Source organism: Callionymus lyra, chromosome 5 (genome assembly GCF_982586985.1).
Source record: "Callionymus lyra chromosome 5, fCalLyr1.hap1.1, whole genome shotgun sequence".
NCBI lineage: Eukaryota > Metazoa > Chordata > Actinopteri > Syngnathiformes > Callionymidae > Callionymus > Callionymus lyra.
The window spans coordinates 3,878,083-3,903,082 of NC_141822.1; the positions used below are offsets into that span (position 1 = coordinate 3,878,083).

At 35.1% G+C, this 25,000-nt stretch overlaps 2 protein-coding genes across 8 annotated transcripts in view; both read left to right on the forward strand.

Annotated features, from left to right (window-relative positions):
• cplane1 (ciliogenesis and planar polarity effector 1) overlaps nt 1–4,008 on the forward strand; it is a 57,134-nt gene extending 53,126 nt beyond the window's left edge. For all 6 annotated transcript variants that reach the window (XM_087790522.1, XM_087790527.1, XM_087790525.1 and 3 more), the window contains 4 exons: nt 1–120; nt 2,006–2,124; nt 2,187–2,386; nt 3,201–4,008. The exon at nt 1–120 is cut by the window's left edge and continues 24 nt beyond it. In XM_087790522.1, the coding sequence (XP_087646648.1) occupies nt 1–120; nt 2,006–2,124; nt 2,187–2,386; nt 3,201–3,494 (733 nt within the window). In that variant the 3' untranslated portion in view covers nt 3,495–4,008. The remainder of the gene's footprint in view (nt 121–2,005; nt 2,125–2,186; nt 2,387–3,200) is intronic.
• Nucleotides 4,009–4,760: 752 nt separating this feature from the next.
• wdr70 (WD repeat domain 70) overlaps nt 4,761–25,000 on the forward strand; it is a 68,477-nt gene continuing 48,237 nt past the window's right edge. For both annotated transcript variants that reach the window (XM_087790531.1, XM_087790532.1), the window contains exons 1-8: nt 4,761–4,799; nt 7,059–7,118; nt 7,195–7,278; nt 7,395–7,497; nt 9,284–9,470; nt 11,299–11,358; nt 12,464–12,597; nt 19,018–19,171. In XM_087790531.1, the coding sequence (XP_087646657.1) occupies nt 4,784–4,799; nt 7,059–7,118; nt 7,195–7,278; nt 7,395–7,497; nt 9,284–9,470; nt 11,299–11,358; nt 12,464–12,597; nt 19,018–19,171 (798 nt within the window). In that variant the 5' untranslated portion in view covers nt 4,761–4,783. The remainder of the gene's footprint in view (nt 4,800–7,058; nt 7,119–7,194; nt 7,279–7,394; nt 7,498–9,283; nt 9,471–11,298; nt 11,359–12,463; nt 12,598–19,017; nt 19,172–25,000) is intronic.

The window sequence follows — 25,000 nt, forward strand, 5'->3', positions numbered from 1 at the left end:
GAGGGTCAGCGAGGCGTGTTCAGTTCTGGGACATTTGGCTCAAAACTTCTCAAACGTGAGAGGATTCGCTCCAGGGGCGGAAGACCAGAACCTCACTGATGTCGGTCCAGGTGCAGAAAGGTTCGTCACCGTCGATAAGAACCAGCGTCACCATAAACATAAACACGTCTCAGAGAAATCTATAGAATCCTTCAAGTGTCCGAGGTCTTGAGTTCTTTATCTTCGCATCTTCTCATGTATTCTCGGGGAATTCACTTTTCATCTTCTATACTCTACGATCTGCTAACGTCACTAGTTCCATTAGTTGAGAACTTCACTCTCCATCTCAAGGACGGTGGTTCGAACCCCACGTAGTCATTTTACTTTCATCTCATTTAGTTATTATAGGCGTTATTGTGTTGCAACTGCAATACTTCACACACAATACTTATTTATGTTCTATGTAATAATTATATGGTTTTCTAACATTTTCAACTACAGAGAGATTTAGATTGTATTTAGTTAAAAATCTGAATATTTATACACAACTGTTAAACGTTGTCAGGATGTAACAACTCAGTTACAAACATGTAATAAACGTGTAACAAACGTATAACAAACATGTAATAAACATGTAATAAATGTGTAATAAACATGTAATAAACATGTCACAAACATGTCACAAACATGTCACAAACATGTAATAAAAATGTCACAAACATGCAAAAAACATGCAACAAACATGCAACAAACATGTAATAAACATGTAATAAATGTGTAATAAAAATGTAACAAACATGTAACAAACATGCAACAAACATGCAACAAACATGCAACAAACATGTCACAAACATGTAATAAAAATGTCACAAACATGCAAAAAACATGCAACAAACATGTCACAAACATGTAATAAACATGTAATAAATGTGTAATAAAAATGTAATAAACATGTAACAAACATGTCACAAACATGTAATAAAAATGTCACAAACATGCAAAAAACATGCAACAAACATGTCACAAACATGTAATAAACATGTAATAAATGTGTAATAAAAATGTAATAAACATGTAACAAACATGGCACAAACATGCAACAAACATGTCACAAACATGCAACAAACATGTCACAAAAATGTAATAAAAATGTCACAAACATGCAAAAAACATGCAACAAACATGCAACAAACATGTCACAAACATGTAATAAAAATGTAATAAACATGTAACAAATATGTAACAAACATGGCACAAACATGCAACAAACATGCAACAAACATGTCACAAACATGTAATAAAAATGTCACAAACATGCAAAAAACATGCAACAAACATGTCACAAACATGTAATAAAAATGTCACAAACATGCAAAAAACATGCAACAAACATGTCACAAACATGTAATAAAAATGTCACAAACATGCAAAAAACATGCAACAAACATGTCACAAACATGTAATAAAAATGTCACAAACATGCAAAAAACATGCAACAAACATGTCACAAACATGTAATAAAAATGTCACAAACATGCAAAAAACATGCAACAAACATGTCACAAACATGTAATAAACATGTAATAAATGTGTAATAAACATGTAACAAACATGCAACAAACATGTCACAAACATGTCACAAACATGTAATAAAAATGTCACAAACATGCAAAAAACATGCAACAAACATGTCACAAACATGTAATAAACATGTAATAAATGTGTAATAAAAATGTAATAAACATGTAACAAACATGGCACAAACATGCAACAAACATGTCACAAAAATGTAATAAAAATGTCACAAACATGCAAAAAACATGCAACAAACATGTCACAAACATGTAATAAAAATGTCACAAACATGCAAAAAACATGCAACAAACATGTCACAAACATGTAATAAACATGTAATAAATGTGTAATAAAAATGTAACAAACATGTAACAAACATGGCACAAACATGTAATAAAAATGTCACAAACATGTAATAAACGTGTATAAACATCTCATGTGTTCTTGTCAGGCCTCAGTCGGCCAGAGACGCATCAGATGTAAAAACTGGACGAACCCGTCCGTGGACAGCAGGAGCTTCGAGGCAACATCACAACAACTACCACAAGAGATTAGGAATCGACAGACCAGGTGAGATTCAACCGTCTTAACCTGGTTAGTTGTGTTCTAGTAACTGGATGTGTGGTCGACAGTGACGTCGCTGCCCAAGGACCGGATGTGTCTCGTCACCAAACGTGGAATGATTCCAGACACGAGGAGGAAAATGGCAGCGAGTGGAGAAAACGTGAGGAAAGCTGTGGAATTCAAAGACGAAGATGGTTTGACGAGGAGACGAGAAGTTTGGACGCAGAAGAAGAAGGTTGAGGATTCAAAGCATGAGCCAGAGAACAAGGTGAGGAAAGATGGAACAAGATTAGAAATAACTTTATTATCTGCACATTAGGAAAATCTAGTTTGAAAATTAATAAAATACAAAACAATTAAAAGAAAATACTAAAAAAAACTATGATATATATGTAATTAAAATAATGACACAATAATAAATTAAATATAAGAAGAAGAAATACAAAATTATATGGAAAAAATAAAATAAATTAAAATAATATATAAAATCAGTAAAAAATAAAATAACAATGAAGAACATAATAAAATTGTAATACACGATAAAATAAAAACTAAAATAAAACTATAATAAAATCAATAATAATAATAAAATGAAAATGTATTTATAAAAAGTAAAAGAATAATTATAGAAAATATTAATTAAACAATATTGATATAATAATAAATATTAATAAGGAAATACAAAATAAAGTGAAATAAAAACAATAATAAATTAGATAGAAGATAAAATCAAGAACAAAGTTCAAAGAGACAACAAAGTGCAAACATAAAGTTCAAGAACAAAAACACAAAGATCTTCAAAGAATAAAATAAAAAATAAACATAATATATAGAAAAAACAACCTAAATAATAAACAAAAATAACTAATTAGAAATTAGAAATAGGTTATGATAAATAAATTCACTCGAACAATAAAACAAAACAAAATAACATAAAATGAAAAAAAAAATAGACGAAAAATAAAAACTATGTTTATAAATATTGATAATTAAATACTAATCAAATGATAAAAGTAGTAATGTTTTTGTACTATAATCTGACAACAGTGTGATTCCAGTTGTGTTTCTTCCACCTGCCTCAGGTGTTGTCCAGCACGTGGGTGAAGGTCAAGGGTGAAGCAGGTGAAGAAGCAGGTGAAGAAGCAGGTGATCCAGCAGGTGATCCAGTAGGTGATCCAGCAGGTGATCCAGCAGGTGATCCAGCAGGTGATCCAGCAGGTGATCCAGCAGGTGATCCAGCAGGTGATCCAGCAGGTGATCCAGCAGGTGATCCAGTCGATGACAACATGGACTGGTTGGACCAACTCTCGGACTGCAGCAGCGTCTTGAGCAGGATCGACTGGGAGGCTGTTGAGAAGATGGCTGAGGATTGTTGACGTCAACACTTACTAGAGGAGAACGAGTGCAATATTTTCTTTAATGGACTCTTTTGTTGAAGTGAAACTTTATTTTTAAATGTAAATCCAAGTATAGAAGTTTATCAGTGCCATGAGAATATTTAGTTAATTTCTTATTTCAAATACTGAAGTGTTTTTTTTAAGCATTTGATCTATTTTTTAACTTAATTCAATTAAATATTTTCATATATTGAATTTGTTTGTTTTTTTACAATTGAATACAATTATTTTAAATACTTTCCAAAGTATTTCTAAGGAATGCAGTATTGTTATTATCTAAATAACTCATTTTGCGACTGTTTCATACGACAACAACGTGCGGGAAAAGTGTTGCATTCAAGTGTGTCATTAAACCGGAAAAATGTCGAGCGAACAATAGTTTCTTCTGCCTGTTGTTCATGAAACCAAACAGCCAATCAGAAACAAGCTTTCTCCGGCCTCTGTGATTGGTCGGTTCATTGGCACGAATGAAGATCTGTGTAGAAGTTGATGGTAAAAGTAAAGATGGAGTCGATCACTCGTGCAGAAGTCGCAGCAAAGTGAGATTTATTGAACATAAAATAGATTTTTGTTTTTTCAAACCACTTTATTTTTGGTATTTTTTGAGTAAAAATGACATCAAACTGTCACTTAAGTGCAAAACATATTCTCAGGTAAGGTAAGGTAAGGTAAAACTTTAGTGCTCAACGTTTATAACTGAACGCTCGACAAATAGACACGAATAAAAAGTAAACTGATAAACTTCCACATCAAAGGAACAAGTCGCAATGTCATGATGTTTATTGTTATCGTTGACACTGAAAATTCTCTGTTTTTCACAACATCAAGTTCATCTTCATAAGGAACTGAAATGAAGTAAAATCCACATTAGATTCTGTTGTTTTCAAAGAATCCATCATAGTTTTTAAAGAAACTATATCTTTATTAGTTCCTGGTTCTTCAGATGTTCTTCATGTTTCTATGTGTTCATAATATTTAATATATTCTCTCAAAGGTTGTTATTTGTATTTAATCTGATTGTGTAGATGATGTATCATTTAAAATGTTTTTCTAATTAAATGTGTACATATTTTTTAACTTATTGTCTGTATTTGTTTTTAATAAAAAAGATCGATCGAAACCATTTAAATTAAAAAGTAAAGTACGATAAATGAATGTGGGTGTCATGACGCTCTTAAACGCACGGTGGCACTGTTCGTTATCTGTGCAGTTAATCGCGCTCTTGAAGTACTTCCGGAGGTCAAAGGCAACCAACACTGTTTGAAAACATGGATCCAGATCGAGGTAAAAAATCGTTTATTCAACGTTTATTTATTTTAATTTCAACTGAAACGAAAGGTGTAACGTTTCTTATACACATTACAAATACATTTAACATGTTTGTTTGTTTTCATTCACGGCAGTGTTGATATTCTGACTCTTATTTACTGGACAATGTTTCACGTTTGTTGTTGTTTATGTTGAGTTGAAGAAATTCGAGCGTATTTTGAATTAAAGTTATTTAAGTTGATTTACTGAATGTTAAACGTTTATTTCTTTAAATGAACTTCTGTTCAATCTTCCTGGTTCGAGAGTTAAGAGTTCGTTCTTCATCCATGTAGTGATTCTATATATTGATATTTAACCTTTATATCTGCGTTTATTCAACATTAACATTTAGAATTAAGAAGAATAACCACCCAAAATAGAGTTGGTTGTAGAAGTTTTTATTCTTTTGTTGTGTAATATTTGTGGTAATGTTATAATGATGGAGCTGCTAATGTTAGCTCTGACCCTGGTCTAGAAAGTAGCTCAACAAATAACCTTTACTTATACTATAAGTAACTTAGTAACTTAATAAGTTATGTCCCATATATTTTATATTATAAGTACATTGATCATATTTAGAATCTGTAAAAACTCTCAAGTCTCAGAAATGTTTTTCACAACTCTGTTAAACAAATATTCTTTATTTCCCCAAAATACACTTAATCATGTCTCTTAAAGAACAAAGTTGTGTTTATAAACAATATTTTCAAGTGACATTATAAGTATTTCACAACAAAATAATCATTAAAAAATGACAAAAGTATGTTATAGTTCCATAGAATCCTCTCGATTCACAAAAACAGTGTAACACACAACATAAGTAATAGAATTATGTAAACAAGTATCAATATTAACAGGTAATCCATCGACACTTTCCAATACTAGTATTGATCCCTTCACTAAAATACAAGTTCCTGAGCGATACAAGTTTTTTGGATCAATTGTAACAGAAAGAAAATAACACTACACATAGTACAAATGTGTTGTGTTTTTTTATTTGGTAAATTACCACTACAATCTTTTTTTCATACAGAGAAAATATATAAATAGTTTTCAGTTCAAAATAAAACCTTCTAACAAGAAACAAATGAACGTGATGCATGATTCTTATGAGTAATTATGTAGTTTTCATCACACGCGGCTGCAGATGTGTTGTAATGTATTTAAGGTTTTTTTAAACTGATGTAAAATCTCTCTTTTACTCTAACAAATCCTAGAAAAACAGGTATTTTTCAGAATAAACTCTTGTGTCAAATATGTAAGAATCTTAATATGTCAAAAAAACTATCTGACAAAGTATTTTTTTATGTTTAGTTATTTCTTTATCATAATGATTGGCGGATAAATAAATGGATGGATGGTTAGATGGATGGATAAATAAATGGATGGATGGATAAATAAATAAATGGATGGATGCATGGTTGGAAAATGGATAAATAAATGGATGGATGGTTCAATAAATGGATGGATGGATGTATAAATGGATGGATGGATAAATAAATAAGTGGATGGATGCATGGTTGGAAAATGGATAAATAAATGGATGGATGGTTGGATAAATGGATGGATAAATAAATGGATGGATGGATGGATAAATAAATGGATGGATGGTTGGATAAATGGATGGATGGATAAATAAATAAATAAATGGATGGATGCATGGTTGGAAAATGGATAAATAAATGGATGGATGGATAAATAAATGGATGGATGGTTCGATAAATGGATGGATAAATGGATGGATGAATAAATAAATAAATGGATGGATGCATGGTTGGAAAATGGATAAATAAATGGATGGATGGATAAATAAATGGATGAATGGATGGATAAAAAAATAAAAAAACAAATTTCCCCTCGTGGGACAAATAAAGGATTCTGATTCTGAAAAAAAAAAGGGATGGATGGATAAATAAATGGATGGATGGATGGTTGAATAAATGGATGGATTGATAAATAAATGGATGGATGGTTGGATAAATGGATTGGATGGATGGATGGATGGATGGATGGACAGATGTATGGATGGTTCGATAAATGGATGGATGGATAGATAAATGGATGAATGGATGGATAAAAAAGTGATTAGACAGATAAATAAATGGATGGATGGATGGATGGATGGATGGATGGATGGATGGATCACACGACACTATGTTTTTGTTCATATAATAATCGAGATCTGACACAAGTTAAATAAGAATATAATGTTTTAAACCAGTTTGTGATTCTCAGGCTCAGACCAGGCGTCCGGCGACGACGACATCTCGTCCGTCATGGGATTCTCCGGCTTCGGTACGAAAACAAAACGATGAATCCTTCAGTGTTTTAGCTTCACGTCATCAAGTCTTGTTGTTTTCTTCTCTAACAGGGAAAAAAGCTCGAACCTTCGATCTGTCGGCCATCTTTGAGCAGACGCGTCGCACGGCGATCGTCAGGAGTCAACAGGTTCTAGGTACGCGTGAGAGTCCTGCTCGCTGAAGATGATATTTATAACTTCTATCTATTTCCAGAGGAACGACAGAACGAGAACGAGATGCTGTTTCTAACTTTTACTCTATTTATCACCAGATGAACGACAGAAAGAGTACGAGATGCGCGACGAGGCACAAACGTCCAGTTCTTCATCGGTCAAGAAGCCGACGGAAAAAAAAGCTGCTGCGTCGACTTCCAGGTGCGTTTGGAACCAATACTGCAGATTTAAAGTCATATGAACCAATGAACTGATTTCAAAACATGCACCAAATGTTTGTTCATACATCAGAAGCTGGTGTTCTGTAAATGATCTTCTCTGAGTTATTCTAAGTGCATTCACACGGTAAGATACGTCTGTAAAATAGTCATTTCTACTGACATTACCTAGAGATACAGATGTAAAAAGCAATCACTGAAAGAGAAAGTTAGTGTAACCAAGTGTTCTTCGTTTAAGATAAAGTGGACGAGCGTTTATTTTCTTTAGTTTCTCAACTTGTGCAGACGCTCAACAGCAAGAGCTGCACATAAATTTGCCCCAAAATTATTCTTGCAGAAGAGACACAGTTACTGTAGTGTAACCGAGTGGATTCGTGCGGGAAACAACGAGGCCGGAACTTAGTTTGTAGCTGTGCAGCGCGCACGTCTTCTTTACTTTCGTCGTGTGGAACACGAACCCCCAACAACAACAATGAACTCCATCTACTTCCTTCTCAACCCCTTCAAAATAAAACAGTGGACGTAAATATTAACACAAAAGTGAGTGCCTAGAAGTGCGTTACAGTGGCATATATGCAGCATTCAGAATTACAAACACAGACATTCACATTCACACGGGATTAGTTTTATCACCTGAAGTCTGTGTTTGGTGAATTACAGTAAGTACTTTGAATTATTACATTACAAATGACCAGAGGTCTCAAGGTCAAACTAAACCTGTGCGTATCGAACAAAAGAAACGTAAACAAAAAGAAAACGTAACAAAAAAACTGTCGGCAAGAAGTAAAAATCCTTTTCTAATGATCATGAATTATCTTCAGTAAGTTGACAAATATTTCTACACAGCTATTAATAGATTAACATCATATATAAGTACTCGCAGCACGACGTATATCTTGTCTAGTGTTGTTTCTGTAACATATTACATCATGATAGTAGTAATACTCTATGTTTACTTGGCAGATATACATACAAATACGTAACATATACACGTATATACTGCATCACTATTGTTATTATCCTTGTAAATATATACTGTACTCGTGTATAATGTAATGTATACTGTAATATATACTTTAACATAATTAAATTACATGAACCATCAACATTGTACATGTATTACTCAACTTCCTCTTCTATTATAAACTCGTTTACAAATGTTTTTGTACCTTTACTTGAAAACTAATTTATATTTTACTTTGTTTTATTTAATCTTTTTCTTTCCGTGTTCTTTTTATAGATTTATTTTGTTCAAGAGAAATTTCAAACAACAACAACAAAAAACCAAGACAAATACAACAAAAATAAAAATATAAACAAGTCACTCGTGTTATTTTACACAAACAATAAGTTTATAGTTGAGTTTTGAACAAGAAACAGTAAAGTCTTGGTCAATGAAAGTAATAAACACAAAGAAATCAATGAAAAAAGAAGAAAATATTATAATATAAAGAGTTTAACCACATATTTATTTGTCAATGTGTTTTTTTTCAAACCTCAACTGGTTCGTTCAAACTTTTCCATCTTCAGGTTTAACTTTGTTTGATTTCTTTAGACGACGTTACATGTTTTCATGTTCATCTGAGACTTGGATTCTTCTCCGTAAACATTCGTTTGTTTGTCCTTCATCCTTGACGTTCTTGACGTTCTTGACGTTCTTGACGTTCTTGACGTTCTTGACGTTCTTGACGTTCTTGACGTTCTGGACGTTCTTGACGTTCTTGACGTTCTTGACGTTCTTGACGTTCTGGACGTTCTTGTGTCTCCAGGAAACGTGACGACAGCGACAGCAGTGGTTCCGACTCAGAACTGGTCGGACCTCCGGCGCCGACACCCGAAGAAGAGGAAGACGAGAGCGTGGGACCGTCTCTTCCTCCAGGTTACTCCGGCAGCAACGCTCAGAGCGACGACGACGATGATGACGACGACGAACAGGACGACGAAGACGACAGCGACGTACGTGTCAATCATGTTGTTATGAGAATTGACTGTATTTTCACTCGCGGTGACGTTGAGTCAATATCAAATCATCACGACTACAAAACCTGCTCGTCCGGAGAAATGGAAATGAATGAAAAGCCGAATGAAAAGAAATGTGAATAAATAAATTAGTTTTTAGTTAAAATAATAATATACGTAATTCAATAAATGTACAAATAAGTTTAAATGTAGAAATAAATATATAAACAAAATAAAAGCAGAAGAAACATTTATATGTATTCACACAGATTTATTTATAAATATAGTATTGTATATAAAGTTTTTCTACATTTATTTATGATGATGTTTAATTGATCATCCTTTGTAGTTCAACAATCTCGTCCACAAATAAGATTTTTGTCCTAATTTTCTCTCAAGTGAGTCCAGTTTTGCAGCCGCAGTACGTTTAGCATTTCACCGATAGATGGCAGCAGAGTGTTCCGCTTGAAGTGGGAAACTCTCCAAAATCATTTTAGAAACTACAAATGAAACGATAGAAAAAATATTGATTTTGGAAAATAAATGAATTCGTTTTATTCATTTTAAAAATTCAGTTGTAATAATAAATAAAAATTATATTAAAAGGATATTTTTCAAAACATACTTTAATGCTTAAAAAATATATTTAAATAAAAACTTCAAAGTTTCAACATTTTTAAAAGTTAAATTAATATAATGTATATATATTAATATATAACACTAATATGTATTTCTATCCATCCATCTTTTCTCTAATGACACTCATGTCAAATATGTGAAGGAAGTTAATTTGACTCTGAAACAACAGTTGAAAGAATGTTATTCATAAAAGTCTGGCCTTAAGCTGTTTATCTAAAGTGATGACAGTCGAACAAACAATCCTGAGGTTCAACGAAGGAACGACAAGAATCTACACAAACTAGTAACGACGTCTCGGCTCTAAAATGTTTAGTGTCGCACAGAAGGAAAGTTTTGAAAAGAGTTTTTTATCTTCATGACGTGAAAATGTTCAAACATGTTTCAAACTCTCGGAGAAGGTTGTGAGTGAACACGTGTCTCGTTGTGCGACGTAGTAGTTTGTGATACTTGAAAGCTGCTCTTCTGTCGGTGACACAAATGTTTGAGGTATTTTTGCCTCCAAGAAATGTGACGTCAAGTTCTCCTCGTGTTGAAGGAATGCAAACGACACTGATTCGAAAAAAGGTTAAAAAAATAATTGGATCATAAATTCTCGGTATCAACTGAAAGAAAATGTCTTTTAAATCACATTTGATTTTAATAATTTTTAATTTGTCTTTTTTATTTCTTATTTGTATTCGTTTTATTATGATTTATATTTCAATGAAGTGTTTATAAAAATATATATTTCCTATTTTGGAATTAACATGAAAATATTCAGCAAAGTTTTTGTGTTGCAATTAATATTCCGGCCAGTAGATGGCAGCAGTCGCTATGTCCTCCGTGGCGATGACTGAGGACGAGAGGATACAGTAGCTTTTAAAGCTGACGTTTGGACATGTTTTAGTTTGAAAACAAATGAAGTCAGTTACAAGTCAAGTACTGGACAATACTACAAACATATCCTTGTTACTACAGTATCAATATATATATACATATATATATATATGTATATATAAAGATCGTATCCTTGTATCGTGATATGTGTCGACACACTCTTGACATGAAAACCATTCGTAAGTGTTTAAGGAAATAAAGTTTTCAACCGACACTGTTTCTCAAACATATCAAAACCTGACGATGAACAAGATAAAAACATGTGATATTCTAACATGTTTCTCACTCTTTTGTCGTCTTTCTATCCCAGAATCCCGTGAAGAAGATTCCAGACACTCACGTGATCACGATCCAACACGGCACGAAGACGGTAGGATCCGTTCAGCGTTCCTGAATATTTGATCGTGAACAAGTCATTTAGACTTTTTTAACTGCTGTGTGTGAACCATCAGCAGATAATGATGTTATTGTTGAACATGTAAATATATACACAACATTTAGTTTGGAAGTTATTTTGTGTTGAAGAAATATTTTATTTTATTTTTTTGGCAAAAACATTATCAGTTGTTTTTTGTGTGACTGTGTTTTTTCATTTAATTATTTTTTAATGGTTAAATTGAATAATGTCTTTAATTTGTTATTTTTATAAAATTAAATTCAAAGATATTAAACAAAAATTAACGATTTATCTACGAGTTTGATACTTTCATTAATAATCAATCATACATTTGAATTCAGTATTTTTAAATTTGGAAATTTTTAATAATATACCAATATTTTAGATCGAAATTCTACAAATAATACAAACAAAAAATGGTTGAATTTATAACATTATTTATTGCATGTTAAATGGTGTTTAAAAAACGTCTTTAAAATAGGATTTTTAAAATCTAATTATTCAAAAAATCTAATCTAAACTATGATAAAGAACATTTCTGTGTGTAGTTAGTATGTTCTCCCCTTGTTGTGTGGGCTTACTCCGAGTACTCCGGTTTCCTCCCACAGTCCAAAAACATACAGAGGTTGATTGATAATTTGGAAAAATTGTCCATGTCCAGGTATTAACAACGCACGTTACACCATGGCGGACTTTGTCTATGGAGTAAGATTACTGCCACCGGTTTGAGCGAGTGTGTCTTGTTTTTGTTTTATTTGCATTCAACTTTTTTATAGATTAATCAAACAACCCTTTTTTTTACTGTGTGTGTGTGAATGGTTGTCTGTCTTTGTGTGAGACAGACAGACGTCCTGTCCAGGGTGTCCACTGCCTCTCGCCCAATGAAACTGGGATAGACTCCAGTCTCCCCGCGACCCCCACAAGGGATAAAGCGAAAATGAATGAATAGATTTATACAAAAGAATAAATGCTTAAAATCTTTGAACGTTTATCTTGTTAATTTCAACGTATCCAATAATCTAATGACACGATTTAAAGAAAACAATCAAGCTCGTGCATCATCTTTCCGTCTCCGCAGGTATCGGCCCTTGGCCTGGACCCGTCCGGGGCCCGGCTGGTGACGGGCGGGTACGACTTCGACGTCCGGTTCTGGGACTTCGCTGGAATGGATCAGGCTCTGCAGGCCTTCAGGACCCTGCAGCCCTGTGAGTGGTGAGTCCACTTCTGAGAAGAAGACATTGAATATCAACACAGTTGCTCCACATGTGTGTTCCACGCAAACATCCACAACACCGAGTGTGTGTGTGTGTGTGTGTTTGAGTGTGTGCTTGCGTGTCTGTGTGTGTGTGTGCGTGTCTGTGTGTGTGTGCGTGTGTGTGAGTGTGTGTGTGTGTGTGTGTGCGTGCGTGTCTGTGTGTGTCTGTGTGTGTGCATGCGTGTGTGTGTGTGCGTGTGTGTGTGTGCGTGTGTTTGAGTGTGTGCTTGCGTGTCTGTGTGTGTGTGTGCGTGTCTGTGTGTGTGTGCGTGTGTGTGAGTGTGTGTGTGTGTGTGTGCGTGCGTGTCTGTGTGTGTGCATGCGTGTGTGTGTGTGTGTGTGAGTGTGTGTGTGTGCGTGCGTGCGTGTCTGTGTGTGTGTGTGTGCGTGCGTGTGTGTGTGTGTGTGTGTGTGCGTGTGTGTGAGTGTGTTCACTTCATTGAGCTGCTTGTTGACTTCAGGGCATTTTCAGTCAAAATGAGTCTTTTCAAAGCAAATGTTTGTTTGTTTTTGTGTGTGTGTGTGTGTGTGTGTGTTTGTGTGTGTGTGTGTGTGTGAGTGAGTGTGTGTGTGTGTGCTTCGCTGAAGCTTTAATCCAGATCAGAATCTCCGTTTTCATGCCAGCGGGCGTTGAGGAGGATTTTCCTCCTTTGTTTGAAGTTTCTCGTTTGTTAAAGCATCGGTTTCTCTCCCTGGATCCTTGAAAACGTAACACTTGACATTTCAACGGTCGACACCAGTACCAGTGAAATGTTTACGATACTTTTCAATAACATCATTTTAAGAAAGTAAAGCTTTACTTTGAAATACACACATTTATGCAATAAAGAAAACCATCCGTCAATCATTTCTCATTCAAAGAGCAACGTTTGTGTCAATATAGAAGCAAAATAAACAAAATCAACCACTATTATTCATCACTATTACTCAACGGCAACGAACCTAAACATTTGTCTTATAAACGTGCAAATAACTATCATAAATTATTAAATTGTTGTTTTTTGAAGGCTCAAAAATAAAGGTAGAAATCGACATTTTTTTACAAAAAAAGGCCAAAAATCAACATCTCTGAAAACGGGAAATAATGTCAGAAAACTAAAGAATGATATCAACGGACAGTTTGAACGCAAATAATCGTTGCACAAATGTGTAAAATGCTGGTTTCTGAAGGCTCAAAAAAACGAAGAAATAGACAAATTTTTACCACGAAATCTTGTAAAAAAAGGCCAAAAATCAACAACGGAAAATAATGTTAGAAAACTAAAGTATGTGGTGATGAGCCTTCAAGTGTAAAACAAACTTGAAATGTATTTGCCTTTCAAAGAATAAGTTTTATCTAAGAAAAAAAAAAGCATCTCATAAGACATGAAGTATTAGAAACATGGACGTCAGTATCGAAGCAGCTGAAGTGAAGTGTTTCTCGTTCAAATGACAGTTTCTTTGAAGTGTTTCCAAACTTAAGAGACACATTTGCAGGTTTTTATTGGTTAATATTTAATATTTGCTCCACATTTATTCACCTTGAATCCAAAGTATTTCCAAACAACACTTCAACTGACAGGTTTATCAATAACACAAAGTATTTTGGTTTTATTTCCACTCAAAATAGCAGAAGCTGTTGTTTTGAAGACGTCAGAGTTTGTTCTTTGGCGATCGTAGCGAACACTAGTGTAAACTGACCCAGTTAGATCTGCCAAGAACTCGTGTATTCAGTACTTACCAAACCAAAATAACATGGTATTGCTGTATTTTTTGCGTGCTGGTACCGACGTATCGGTTCTTGTGACAACACTAGTATCGACGTAAAACTGCTTTTACATCTTTAGAAAACTGACTTTTAATTCTCAAGACAAACGAAGGAGCAGAATCTTGTAGAAAACTTGTATCTGTAACTGTATCTTCAGCCACACCTGGCACACCTGCTGAACTCCATCCAGAGCACAGGCGCTTCAGTCCTGTAGAGGGCGCCAGAAACAAGCATTGCACACAAGTCATACTAAACACAATATGACTCTTACAATCATTGTTCTTTTATGTTTAGTATTGTTTTACAACGGTGTGTACAATGAACTGACACATTTTTTAAAAATGTAAGTAAGTGATGTACAAGTCGTGAGAGAGAGTCATGTTTATCTACAGTTTCTATACATTCGTGAATCTAAAAACAAGGCCTTAAATGACATTAAAATGGTAAAATGTATTTATTTGAAAACAATTCAGAGAAGTATTTTATTTAACAAAAACTTAAAAAAAACAGTTAGATTGTCCCTAAACCTTTGCAATTGATGGTTGATTGTCGAGTTGGTTTCAAATGATATTTAAAAAGTCTTGATTTTAACTTGAAAGATCCTGTAAAGCTTAATTTCCAGCACGTAAACTAAAATGTATATTGAAAGATTCTACATGTTGCTGTTAAAATGACAAAACAACAAAAACTGATGTAAATTGTACTTTCCCGTGGGAGTAAAGAAAGAAAATCCTGCCTGAAAAAAAAATGAGGCTTTTTTTTCCTTTAATAGTTTCTTAACATGACAATATTCCTGCTCAGGGATTTACGCTTTGATTCCCGGATGCTTTTAACAAAGCCGCCTCCGTTCAGACGTCCAGCGAAGGCACGTTCAGTTTCCAAACTTTATTTTTTTGATGGCAGTTTAAGGGATGATGCTCTGTGGCCTCCTGCTGTGTTAATACTATTTAAAATTGACCCCAAATGCTCCCTCGCTCTGATCTGGCAGCCGCTCGCTCGCCCGCACGCACTGTCGTGTCACTGGGATGGCGTTTCTGCTTGTTTAGAGTGAATTAATTTCATTTTTGTGTAACTGATTCCATCGTTTTTTAAAAAAGGTATGTGTACAAGATGTTTTTAAAAAAAAAAAATCCCTTCTGTCGTCTGCCCTGGATCAGAACCGTGGTCAGATGTTGTTTGGTTCCTATAGTCACTTTCTTGGGAACAGTAAACACGAGGAATGACGAGCGTGTGATTCTGCTGCCGGCGACTATTGTTCGATTCCTCAATGATGATCTCGTTTGTCTTTTCTCTCATTGAAACTCTTTTCTTTCTATTATTTTACTTCTACACGTGATCCGAGTTTATAAAGGTTTCTAACGTGTCACGAGCACGTCATCGATTAGTCTCTAGAGTAGATGTGTGTGTGTGTGTGTTGTCAAGAGTGTGTTGATACGTATCACGATACAAGGATACAACGTGATGTATAGTGATAGTGTAGTAACAAGTATATATGTGTAGTATTGTCCAGTACTTGACTTTAGTGTTGTGATAGTGTAGTAACAAGTATATATGTGTAGTATTGTCAAGTACTTGACTCTGGTGTTGTGATAGTGTAGTAACAAGTATATATGTGTAGTATTGACCAGTACTTGACTCTGGTGTTGTGATAGTGTAGTAACAAGTATATATGTGTAGTATTGTCCAGTACTTGACTCTGGTGTTGTGATAGTGTAGTAACAAGTATATATGTGTAGTATTGACCAGTACTTGACTCTGGTGTTGTGATAGTGTAGTAACAAGTATATATGTGTAGTATTGTCCAGTACTTGACTCTGGTGTTGTGATAGTGTAGTAACAAGTATATATGTGTAGTATTGACCAGTACTTGACTCTGGTGTTGTGATAGTGTAGTAACAAGTATATATGTGTAGTATTGTCCAGTACTTGACTCTGGTGTTTTGATAGTGTAGTAACACGTATATATGTGTAGTATTGTCCAGTACTTGACTCTGGTGTTGTGATAGTGTAGTAACAAGTATATATGTGTAGTATTGTCCAGTACTTGACTCTGGTGTTGTGATAGTGTAGTAACAAGTATATATGTGTAGTATTGTCAAGTACTTGACTCTGGTGTTGTGATAGTGTAGTAACAAGTATATATGTGTAGTATTGTCCAGTACTTGACTCTGGTGTTTTGATAGTGTAGTAACAAGTATATATGTGTAGTATTGTCCAGTACTTGACTCTGGTGTTTTGATAGTGTAGTAACAAGTATATATGTGTAATATTGTCCAGTACTTGACTCTGGTGTTGTGATAGTGTAGTAACAAGTATATATGTGTAGTATTGTCCAGTACTTGACTCTGGTGTTGTGATAGAAGAAAAGCAGGCCCAAACCATGATGCTGCCACCACCATGTTTGACAGTGGGGATGGTGTGTTCAGGGTGATGAGCTGTGTTGCTTTTACGCCAAACATATCGTTTTGCATTGTGGCCAAAAAGTTCGATTTTGGTTTCATCTGACCAGAGCACCTTCTTCCACATGTTTGGTGTGCCTCCCAGGTGGCTTGTGGCAAACTTTAAACAAGACTTTTTATGGATATCTTTGAGAAATGGCTTTCTTCTTGCCACTCTTCCATAAAGGCCAGATTTGTGCAGTGCACGACTGATTGTTGTCCTATGGACAGACTCTCCCACCTCAGCTGTAGTTATCTGCAGTTCATCCAGAGTGATCATGGGCCTCTTGGCTGCATCTCTGATCAGTCTTCTCCTTGTTTGAGATGAAAGTTTGGAGGGACGGCCGGGTCTTGGTAGATTTGCAGTGGTCTGATACTCCTTCCATTTCAATATAATTGCTTGCACAGTGCTCCTTGAGATGTTTAAAGCTTGGGAAATCTTTTTGTATCCAAATCCGGCTTTAAACTTCTCCACAACAGTATCTCGGACCTGCCTGGTGTGTTCCTTTGTCTTCATGGTTCTCTCTGCGCTTTAAACAGAACCCTGAGACTATCAAAGAGCAGGTGCATTTATACGGAGACTTGATTACACACAGGTCCATTCTATTTATCATCATCAGTCATTTAGGACAACATTGGATCATTCAAAGATCCTCACTGAACTTCTGGAGTGAGTTTGCTGCACTGAAAGTAAAGGGGCCGAATAATATTGCACGCCCCACTTTTCAGTTTTTTATTTGTTAAAAAAGTTTAAATTATCCAATACATTTCGTTCCACTTCACGATTGTGTCCCACTTGTTGTTGATTCATGACAAAAAATTAAAATTGTATATCTTTATGTTTGAAGCCTGAAATGTGGCGAAATGTTGAAAGGTTCAAGGGGGCCGAATACTTTCGCAAGGCACTATATATATATATATATATATATATATATATATATACATATTTACTACCGTATTTTCCGGAGTACAAGTGGCTCCAGCCATAAAATGCATAATAAAGAAGTAAAAACATATATAAGTCGCACTGGAGTATAAGTCGCATTTTTGGGGGAAATTGATTTATTAAAATCCAACACCAAGAACAGACATGTGATCTTGAAAGACAATTTAAAATAAAACTAGAGGCAACAACAGAATAATGTTACGTTACGTTACATGAACTGAGAACCTGGTATGTTAACATAACATATGAAGAGTTATTCAGAGAACTATAGCATAAATAACTAACTAGTTTACCAAACCATCCGTGTAACTCCAAATAACTCTTCATCCTCGTGTCACTTTTAAACAACTAACTAACTCCGGAGGTAGAAGATTCTTCCTCTTCTACGTGGAAATGATCAACACAGGCCTAGAGCGCCCTCTGGTGGTTTAGTGTGAAAATAACATGTGAAATGATATAATAATGTGTTAATAATTTCACACATAAGTCGCTCCAGAGTATAATCTCACCCCCGGATAAACTATGAAGAAAACTGCCACTTATAGTCCGGAAAATACGGTAAATATATTTTGTAGTTTAGGAACATTATAAAACCCCGTATAAGTACAATAAACACGCTTTGTGAATTTAATTGTCGTATCTTTTAACAACCGTTGATAAAGGCTTGTGAGTTTTCGGGAAACCTTGAAGAACCTTCTGTTTTGTGTTCATCTCTGTATTTGGTTGTTTCTCACCAGATGTATTTACAGCTCACACTTCATCAGAGTTCAGATTGAAAAACAAACTTCATTTCCAGCGATTGTTGTTTAGCTTTTATAAATCCAGTGCTGGGGACTCAAACTCATCTGTCCAGGGGTCAGCAGAGGTCAACATTTACGAACGTGGACACCTTTATGGATCTTCTTGTGGTTTCACTGTGAATTTTGTTCATTTTTGTGTTATATTATTTCATAAATATATCCATATTAACTATATGATCCAAGTTATATAACATTTGATTTGATGATCTTTTTACTTCATCGAGGGCAGACGGCCAAGAAACAAAGAAACAGGATCATGTTTGATGCAGATGTTCTTGTGTCAACAGGTCAAAGGTCACTGCTAATAATAAACTCTCGTGTAAAAGTAACGTTTCCAGCTTTATTTACTTTGTTTGGCCGAGTCTTGAAGCACGACTGGATCCAGGTTTCGAACCCATGAATCCTCGTGTCTCTTGAGTCTCACGTCCTCATGTTTCCCTCCACAGCCATCAGATCCGCTCGCTGCAGTACAGCATCACCGGCGACGCCATCCTGGTCGTCGCTGGCAACGCTCAGGCCAAGATCCTGGACCGCGACGGATTCAACGTCATGGAGTGCATCAAGGGAGACCAGTACATCGTGGACATGGCTAACACCAAGGTAGGAAGAAAACTGTCAACTAGAAGTGTGACTCTGGTGTTGTGATAGTGTAGTAACAAGGATATATGTGTAGTATTGTCCAGTACTTGACTCTGGTGTTGTGATAGTGTAGTAACAAGGATATATGTGTAGTATTGTCCAGTACTTGACTCTGGTGTTGTGATAGTGTAGTAACAAGGATATATGTGTAGTATTGTCAAGTACTTGACTCTGGTGTTGTGATAGTGTAGTAACAAGGATATATGTGTAGTATTGTCCAGTACTTGACTCTGGTGTTGTGATAGTGTAGTAACAAGGATATATGTGTAGTATTGTCCAGTACTTGACTCTGGTGTTGTGATAGTGTAGTAACAAGGATATATGTGTAGTATTGTCCAGTACTTGACTCTGGTGTTGTGATAGTGTAGTAACAAGGATATATGTGTAGTATTTTCCAGTACTTGACTCTGGTGTTGTGATAGTGAAGTAACAAGTATATATATATGTGTAGTGTTTTCCAGTACTTGACTCTGGTGTTGTGATAGTGTAGTAACAAGTATATATGTGTAGTATTGTCCAGTACTTGACTCTGGTGTTGTGATAGTGTAGTAACAAGGATATATGTGTAGTATTGTCCAGTACTTGACTCTGGTGTTGTGATAGTGTAGTAACAAGTATATATGTGTAGTATTGTCCAGTACTTGACTCTGGTGTTTTGATAGTGTAGTAACAAGTATATATGTGTAGTATTGTCCAGTACTTGACTCTGGTGTTGTGATAGTGTAGTAACAAGTATATATGTGTAGTATTGTCCAGTACTTGACTCTGGTGTTGTGATAGTGTAGTAACAAGTATATATGTGTAGTATTGTCAAGTACTTGACTCTGGTGTTGTGATAGTGTAGTAACAAGGATATATGTGTAGTATTGTCCAGTACTTGACTCTGGTGTTGTGATAGTGTAGTAACAAGTATATATGTGTAGTATTGTCCAGTACTTGACTCTGGTGTTTTGATAGTGTAGTAACAAGGATATATGTGTAGTATTGTCAAGTACGTGACTCTGGTGTTGTGATATAGTGTAGTAACAAGGATATATGTGTAGTATTGTCCAGTACTTGACTCTGGTGTTGTGATACTGTATTAACAAGGATATATGTGTAGTATTGTCCAGTACTTGACTCTGGTGTTGTAGTATTTACAGACCACATGACTCTTGACGAAGTCGTAACTGCTTTCATTTGGTTTCAAACCAATATGTGTCCAAACATCAGCTTTAAAAGCTGCTGGACTCACTGTATCCTCTCGTCCTCAGTCAACGCCTGAATCTCGCACAATTTCATTCTTTTTTTGAGGACATAGTGGCTAATTGCTACACAAAAATTAACAAACGCTGTGAATATTTCCATGTTTATTGATAAATGATGTGTACATATATAAATATTCTACACACTGTTTCATTACAAACCGTTAATGAACTATGATAGAAATAAAATATACATTGATTTAAAAGCCGATATAAATGTAAAAAAGATTCAGTGTTGTTTAATATTATTATAGTATCATTAAAAATATATAGTGATGTTAAGTCATATTAATTTGTCTCTTCACATCTCTATTAAACACAAATAAATTATGTGAAACCCTGTCTTGAAAGGAGACGGAACCAGATCATGATCAGAAACAGTTTGGAACAAAAATGTTTTTTTAAATCGATTTCTGGCCCTAAAATGGGAATCGAATCATGAGATAGTGAAAGATTCCAAACCTACTGTTTATTGAGTCAATTAATTGTGTATTAATTCAAAGTGTGTTCCCTCAGAAAACAATATAGTTTGTAAGTTAAGCGTATTTGTATTTTCAACACATGTGATGAATCATTTCAAACAAACAAGTCATCATCACTTGATTCAACAGATGTTTTCTATCCATTTTATAATCGTCCGTCATCTGATCGTGAACAAGTTGTTGAACAACCTGTACTGATGCTCTCAACGTTGTTCTTGTGTGAAGACCATGGTTTGTGCTGCGTGTCCTGCAGCTCTCTGTGGGCGATCACATGATCACATGATCACATGATCTTATCGTGGGGCTCGAACCGGCGTCTACAAAAGACCCTCATGAAGTGTGTGTTTTCCAGTGTGTAAGCGAGTGAAACATGTGCAGCAGCTGCAGCTCACGTACACAGAACCACCCACATCGAGTGAAGCCCCATTGATCCTAACCAGGGGTTTCCTGCATGTCCGACACGGACGTCCTTCCTGGTCCGTCCGTGACTCGGGTTCAGTGACCGTCGTTTGATCGTCGCTCGATTAGCTTTGACTCGTGTCATTTATTTCTGCTGTTTTCATCGTGTCTGTCGTTAAAGTCTGATATTTACCAAAGTTAGGCTGTGAACCAGAGAAACGCAAGCTTTGGAAAGAATAAGTTATTTTGGAGATTATTGTTTGTTTCAGAGTCTTTAGAATATACTTTAGAGTCATGTTTCAAATAGTTTGAAATAAATATTTCTAGATGTACATCAGTGTCATCACAATATTGAATTTAACATTTCAAATGTTGAAACTTTGACTTTTTTTAATTTTTTTAATTGAAATTTTGGGAAAAGTAGCTCGGTACTCGATTAGTACTGTCTGGTGGCAGTACTATACAGAACACAAGGCATTGATTAAAAAAATAATACTTTTGCATTAAAATGTTAAAGGTGTGTTTTTTAACTTGGTCAAATGTAATATTTTAAAAATGTTTTTTTTTTACACATAGCATTTTATACTCGTACTATATACTGGTATTTCTAATATGTTTTCCAAATTCAGTGTTTTAAATTCAATATAACATATAGGAATGAAGAACATTTTTTTTTTTAATAATCTGAATTATAATATCAAACCGTTTCATAAACAAATTCTTTTTCTTTTTCTTTTTTAACCTTAGTGTTATCTCTGAGTCAAGGTGACCCATAGATAACACAATTTTTAATTCAATTATTTAAAAAAATAATTCTATATTTTAATGTAGAAATGATTGAATTCCAATCTTAATTCACTATTTTATTTATTTGGAGCCACTTTTATTCACTTTTGTATTTTTTATTGTAAATATTTGAAAAAGAAAAATGTGTGTGTGTGTGTGTGTGTGTGTGTGTGTGTGTGTGTGTGTATTGGAAAATATTTATAAAATTAAAAGTAAATTATTAAATAATAATTCAACTTTTCAATATTCAGATTGTTTAATAAAAAAAATGTGACTGCTTAAAAAAAGCAAAAGTTTCAAAATGATTTAAATGTTGGATTCATTCATCAATTCTCTGAAGACCCAGAGTTACTTCAGTGGTCGTGGGAGTGACTTTATAAAAATGGTGGTTGAACAAGCGTTGATCTTGCAAAATCATCAGACGCTGCACGTGTAACACTTAACAATGTGTCATCGCTCTCTAAGTCGAGTCTTTTCCTGGAGTGATCATTGAAGGCGACGCTCTGACGGTGAACAGATCTTCTGCTCACATGTCTAACCTGCTCTGGTTCCTGCAGCGACTGTCAAACAGTGTCACGTCAGGCTTGAAGCCTCCGCAGAAGCAAGAGTTCCTCTTTGACCCGAAGCAGCAGCAGAGACACTTTAGAGACTCTGAGAGGAAATACCTGAAGGGTTCGCTAGTTTGAGGACGAAGAGGTCGACGACTCGGTCAAAGGGTTCAGCTCGAGTCCAAAGAAGTTGAGATTCAATGATGGCCCCTCTTTGTAATGAGTGGTCCCAGATGATGCAGCAGAGATGAGAGGAACACCAGTGTTCCCTCTAGAACCAGAGTCCACGACCTCACCTTGCACAGATGATCGGGTTAACTGAGAACAATCTCTAAACTCAATAAAATAATGTCACAACACGATCTGGATCTTATAATGTGTTTGTGTCGTTTACACTATTGTAAGTTTATTTAGTGTCTAAACCAGAAGGATGTGTCTCGCCTGCAGTTCATACTAAACTCTTCTGAGCCGCTCTAGTAGAAGAACTCACATTTCTCCTTCAAACTCTTCACTGGCCGCTCTAGTAGAAGAACTCACATTTCTCCTTCAAACTCTTCACTGGCCGCTCTAGTAGAAGAACTCACATTTCTCCTTCAAACTCTTCACTGGCTGCTCTAGTAGAAGAACTCACATTTCTCCTTCAAACTCTTCACTGGCTGCTCTAGTAGAAGAACTCACATTTCTCCTTCAAACTCTTCACTGGCTGCTCTAGTAGAAGAACTCACATTTCTCCTTCAAACTCTTCACTGGCTGCCAGTTTCTTTCAGGATCATTTTAAAATTCTGGTTCTTACTTTCAAAACCAGGTCTAGAAAAGTGCTGTATAAATCTTACTTACTTACTTTAATTTTCACGGGGCCACCTTCAGATAAAGTGGTTGAAAAAAGGCTTTTCACCAAAACGCAGCATAAACCCTGGGCTGGTTTCTCTGCAACAAGATGGTTCCATAACGAGTTCTTTAGAACATTTGAAAGAGTTTAGAGGCTTATTTTAACCTGATGGAAAGTTTTTTCTCCTTATAGTTGTTAATAATCAATACAATAGAAATGTCTTTTTTCCTCTCACTACTGCCGCTCATGTCTGGTGTCATATGGAAGTTCATCGCTGCCATCAGAAGATTTAAAATGTTGGATTTATTGTTTCAAAAGTTGAGACTTTTCTTTGTTTTATCTAAAAGTTTGAAAACGTATTTTGGTACACGTTTGGTATATTTCTACTACCAACATTGTTATATTGAATTTAAAAAAGCTACAAATCCGAACAATTGAATAAACTCAATAGGGAAAAAAATAATTATTTTGGAAAATTCTGAAAAAAAATTAAAATCGTTTTGAAAAGAATATCAACATTTCAGTATAAAGATCGGTAAAAAGATGGATGGATGGATGGATGGTTGGATGGTTGTATTGATGGATGGATGGATGGTTGTATTGATGGATGGATGGATGGATGGTTGGATGGATGGATGGATGGATGGATGGATGGATGGTTGTATTGATGGATGGATGTATTGATGTATGGATGGATGGATGGATGGTTGTATTGATGGATGGATGGATGGATGTATTGATGTATGGATGGATGGATGTATTGATGGATGGATGGATGGATGTATTGATGGATGGATGGATGGATGGATGGTTGGATGGATGGATGGATGGATGGTTGTATTGATGGATGGATGGATGGTTGTATTGATGGATGGATGGATGTATTGATGTATGGATGGATGGATGGATGGTTGTATTGATGGATGGATGGATGGATGTATGGATGGATGGATGGATGGATGTATTGATGGATGGATGGATGGATGTATTGATGGATGGATGGATGGATGTATTGATGGATGGATGGATGTATTGATGTATGGATGGATGGATGTATTGATGTATGGATGGATGGATGTATTGATGTATGGATGGATGGATGTATTGATGTATGGATGGATGGATGTATTGATGTATGGATGGATGGATGTATTGATGGATGGATGTATTGATGGATGGATGGATGGATGGATGTATTGATGGATGGATGGATGTATGGATGGTTGTATTGATGGATTAATACTTTATTGATGCTTTATTGATGTAAATGATTTATATGATGATTGAATTTGATAAAATAAAGCTTTGAATCTAAAATAAATATTCAATTAAATTCTTCAAAGAAAACAACTAAACGACGCCTCAAACAAAATAAAAGGTTGTAAGCCTTTGAGAACCTCTGACTTCAGTGTAAAACCATTTGTTTCTCCAGATATAATCCACACGTCAACATCAGAGGAGCAGAGATGACGAGAAGATGTTTCAACTGTATCTCTATTTCT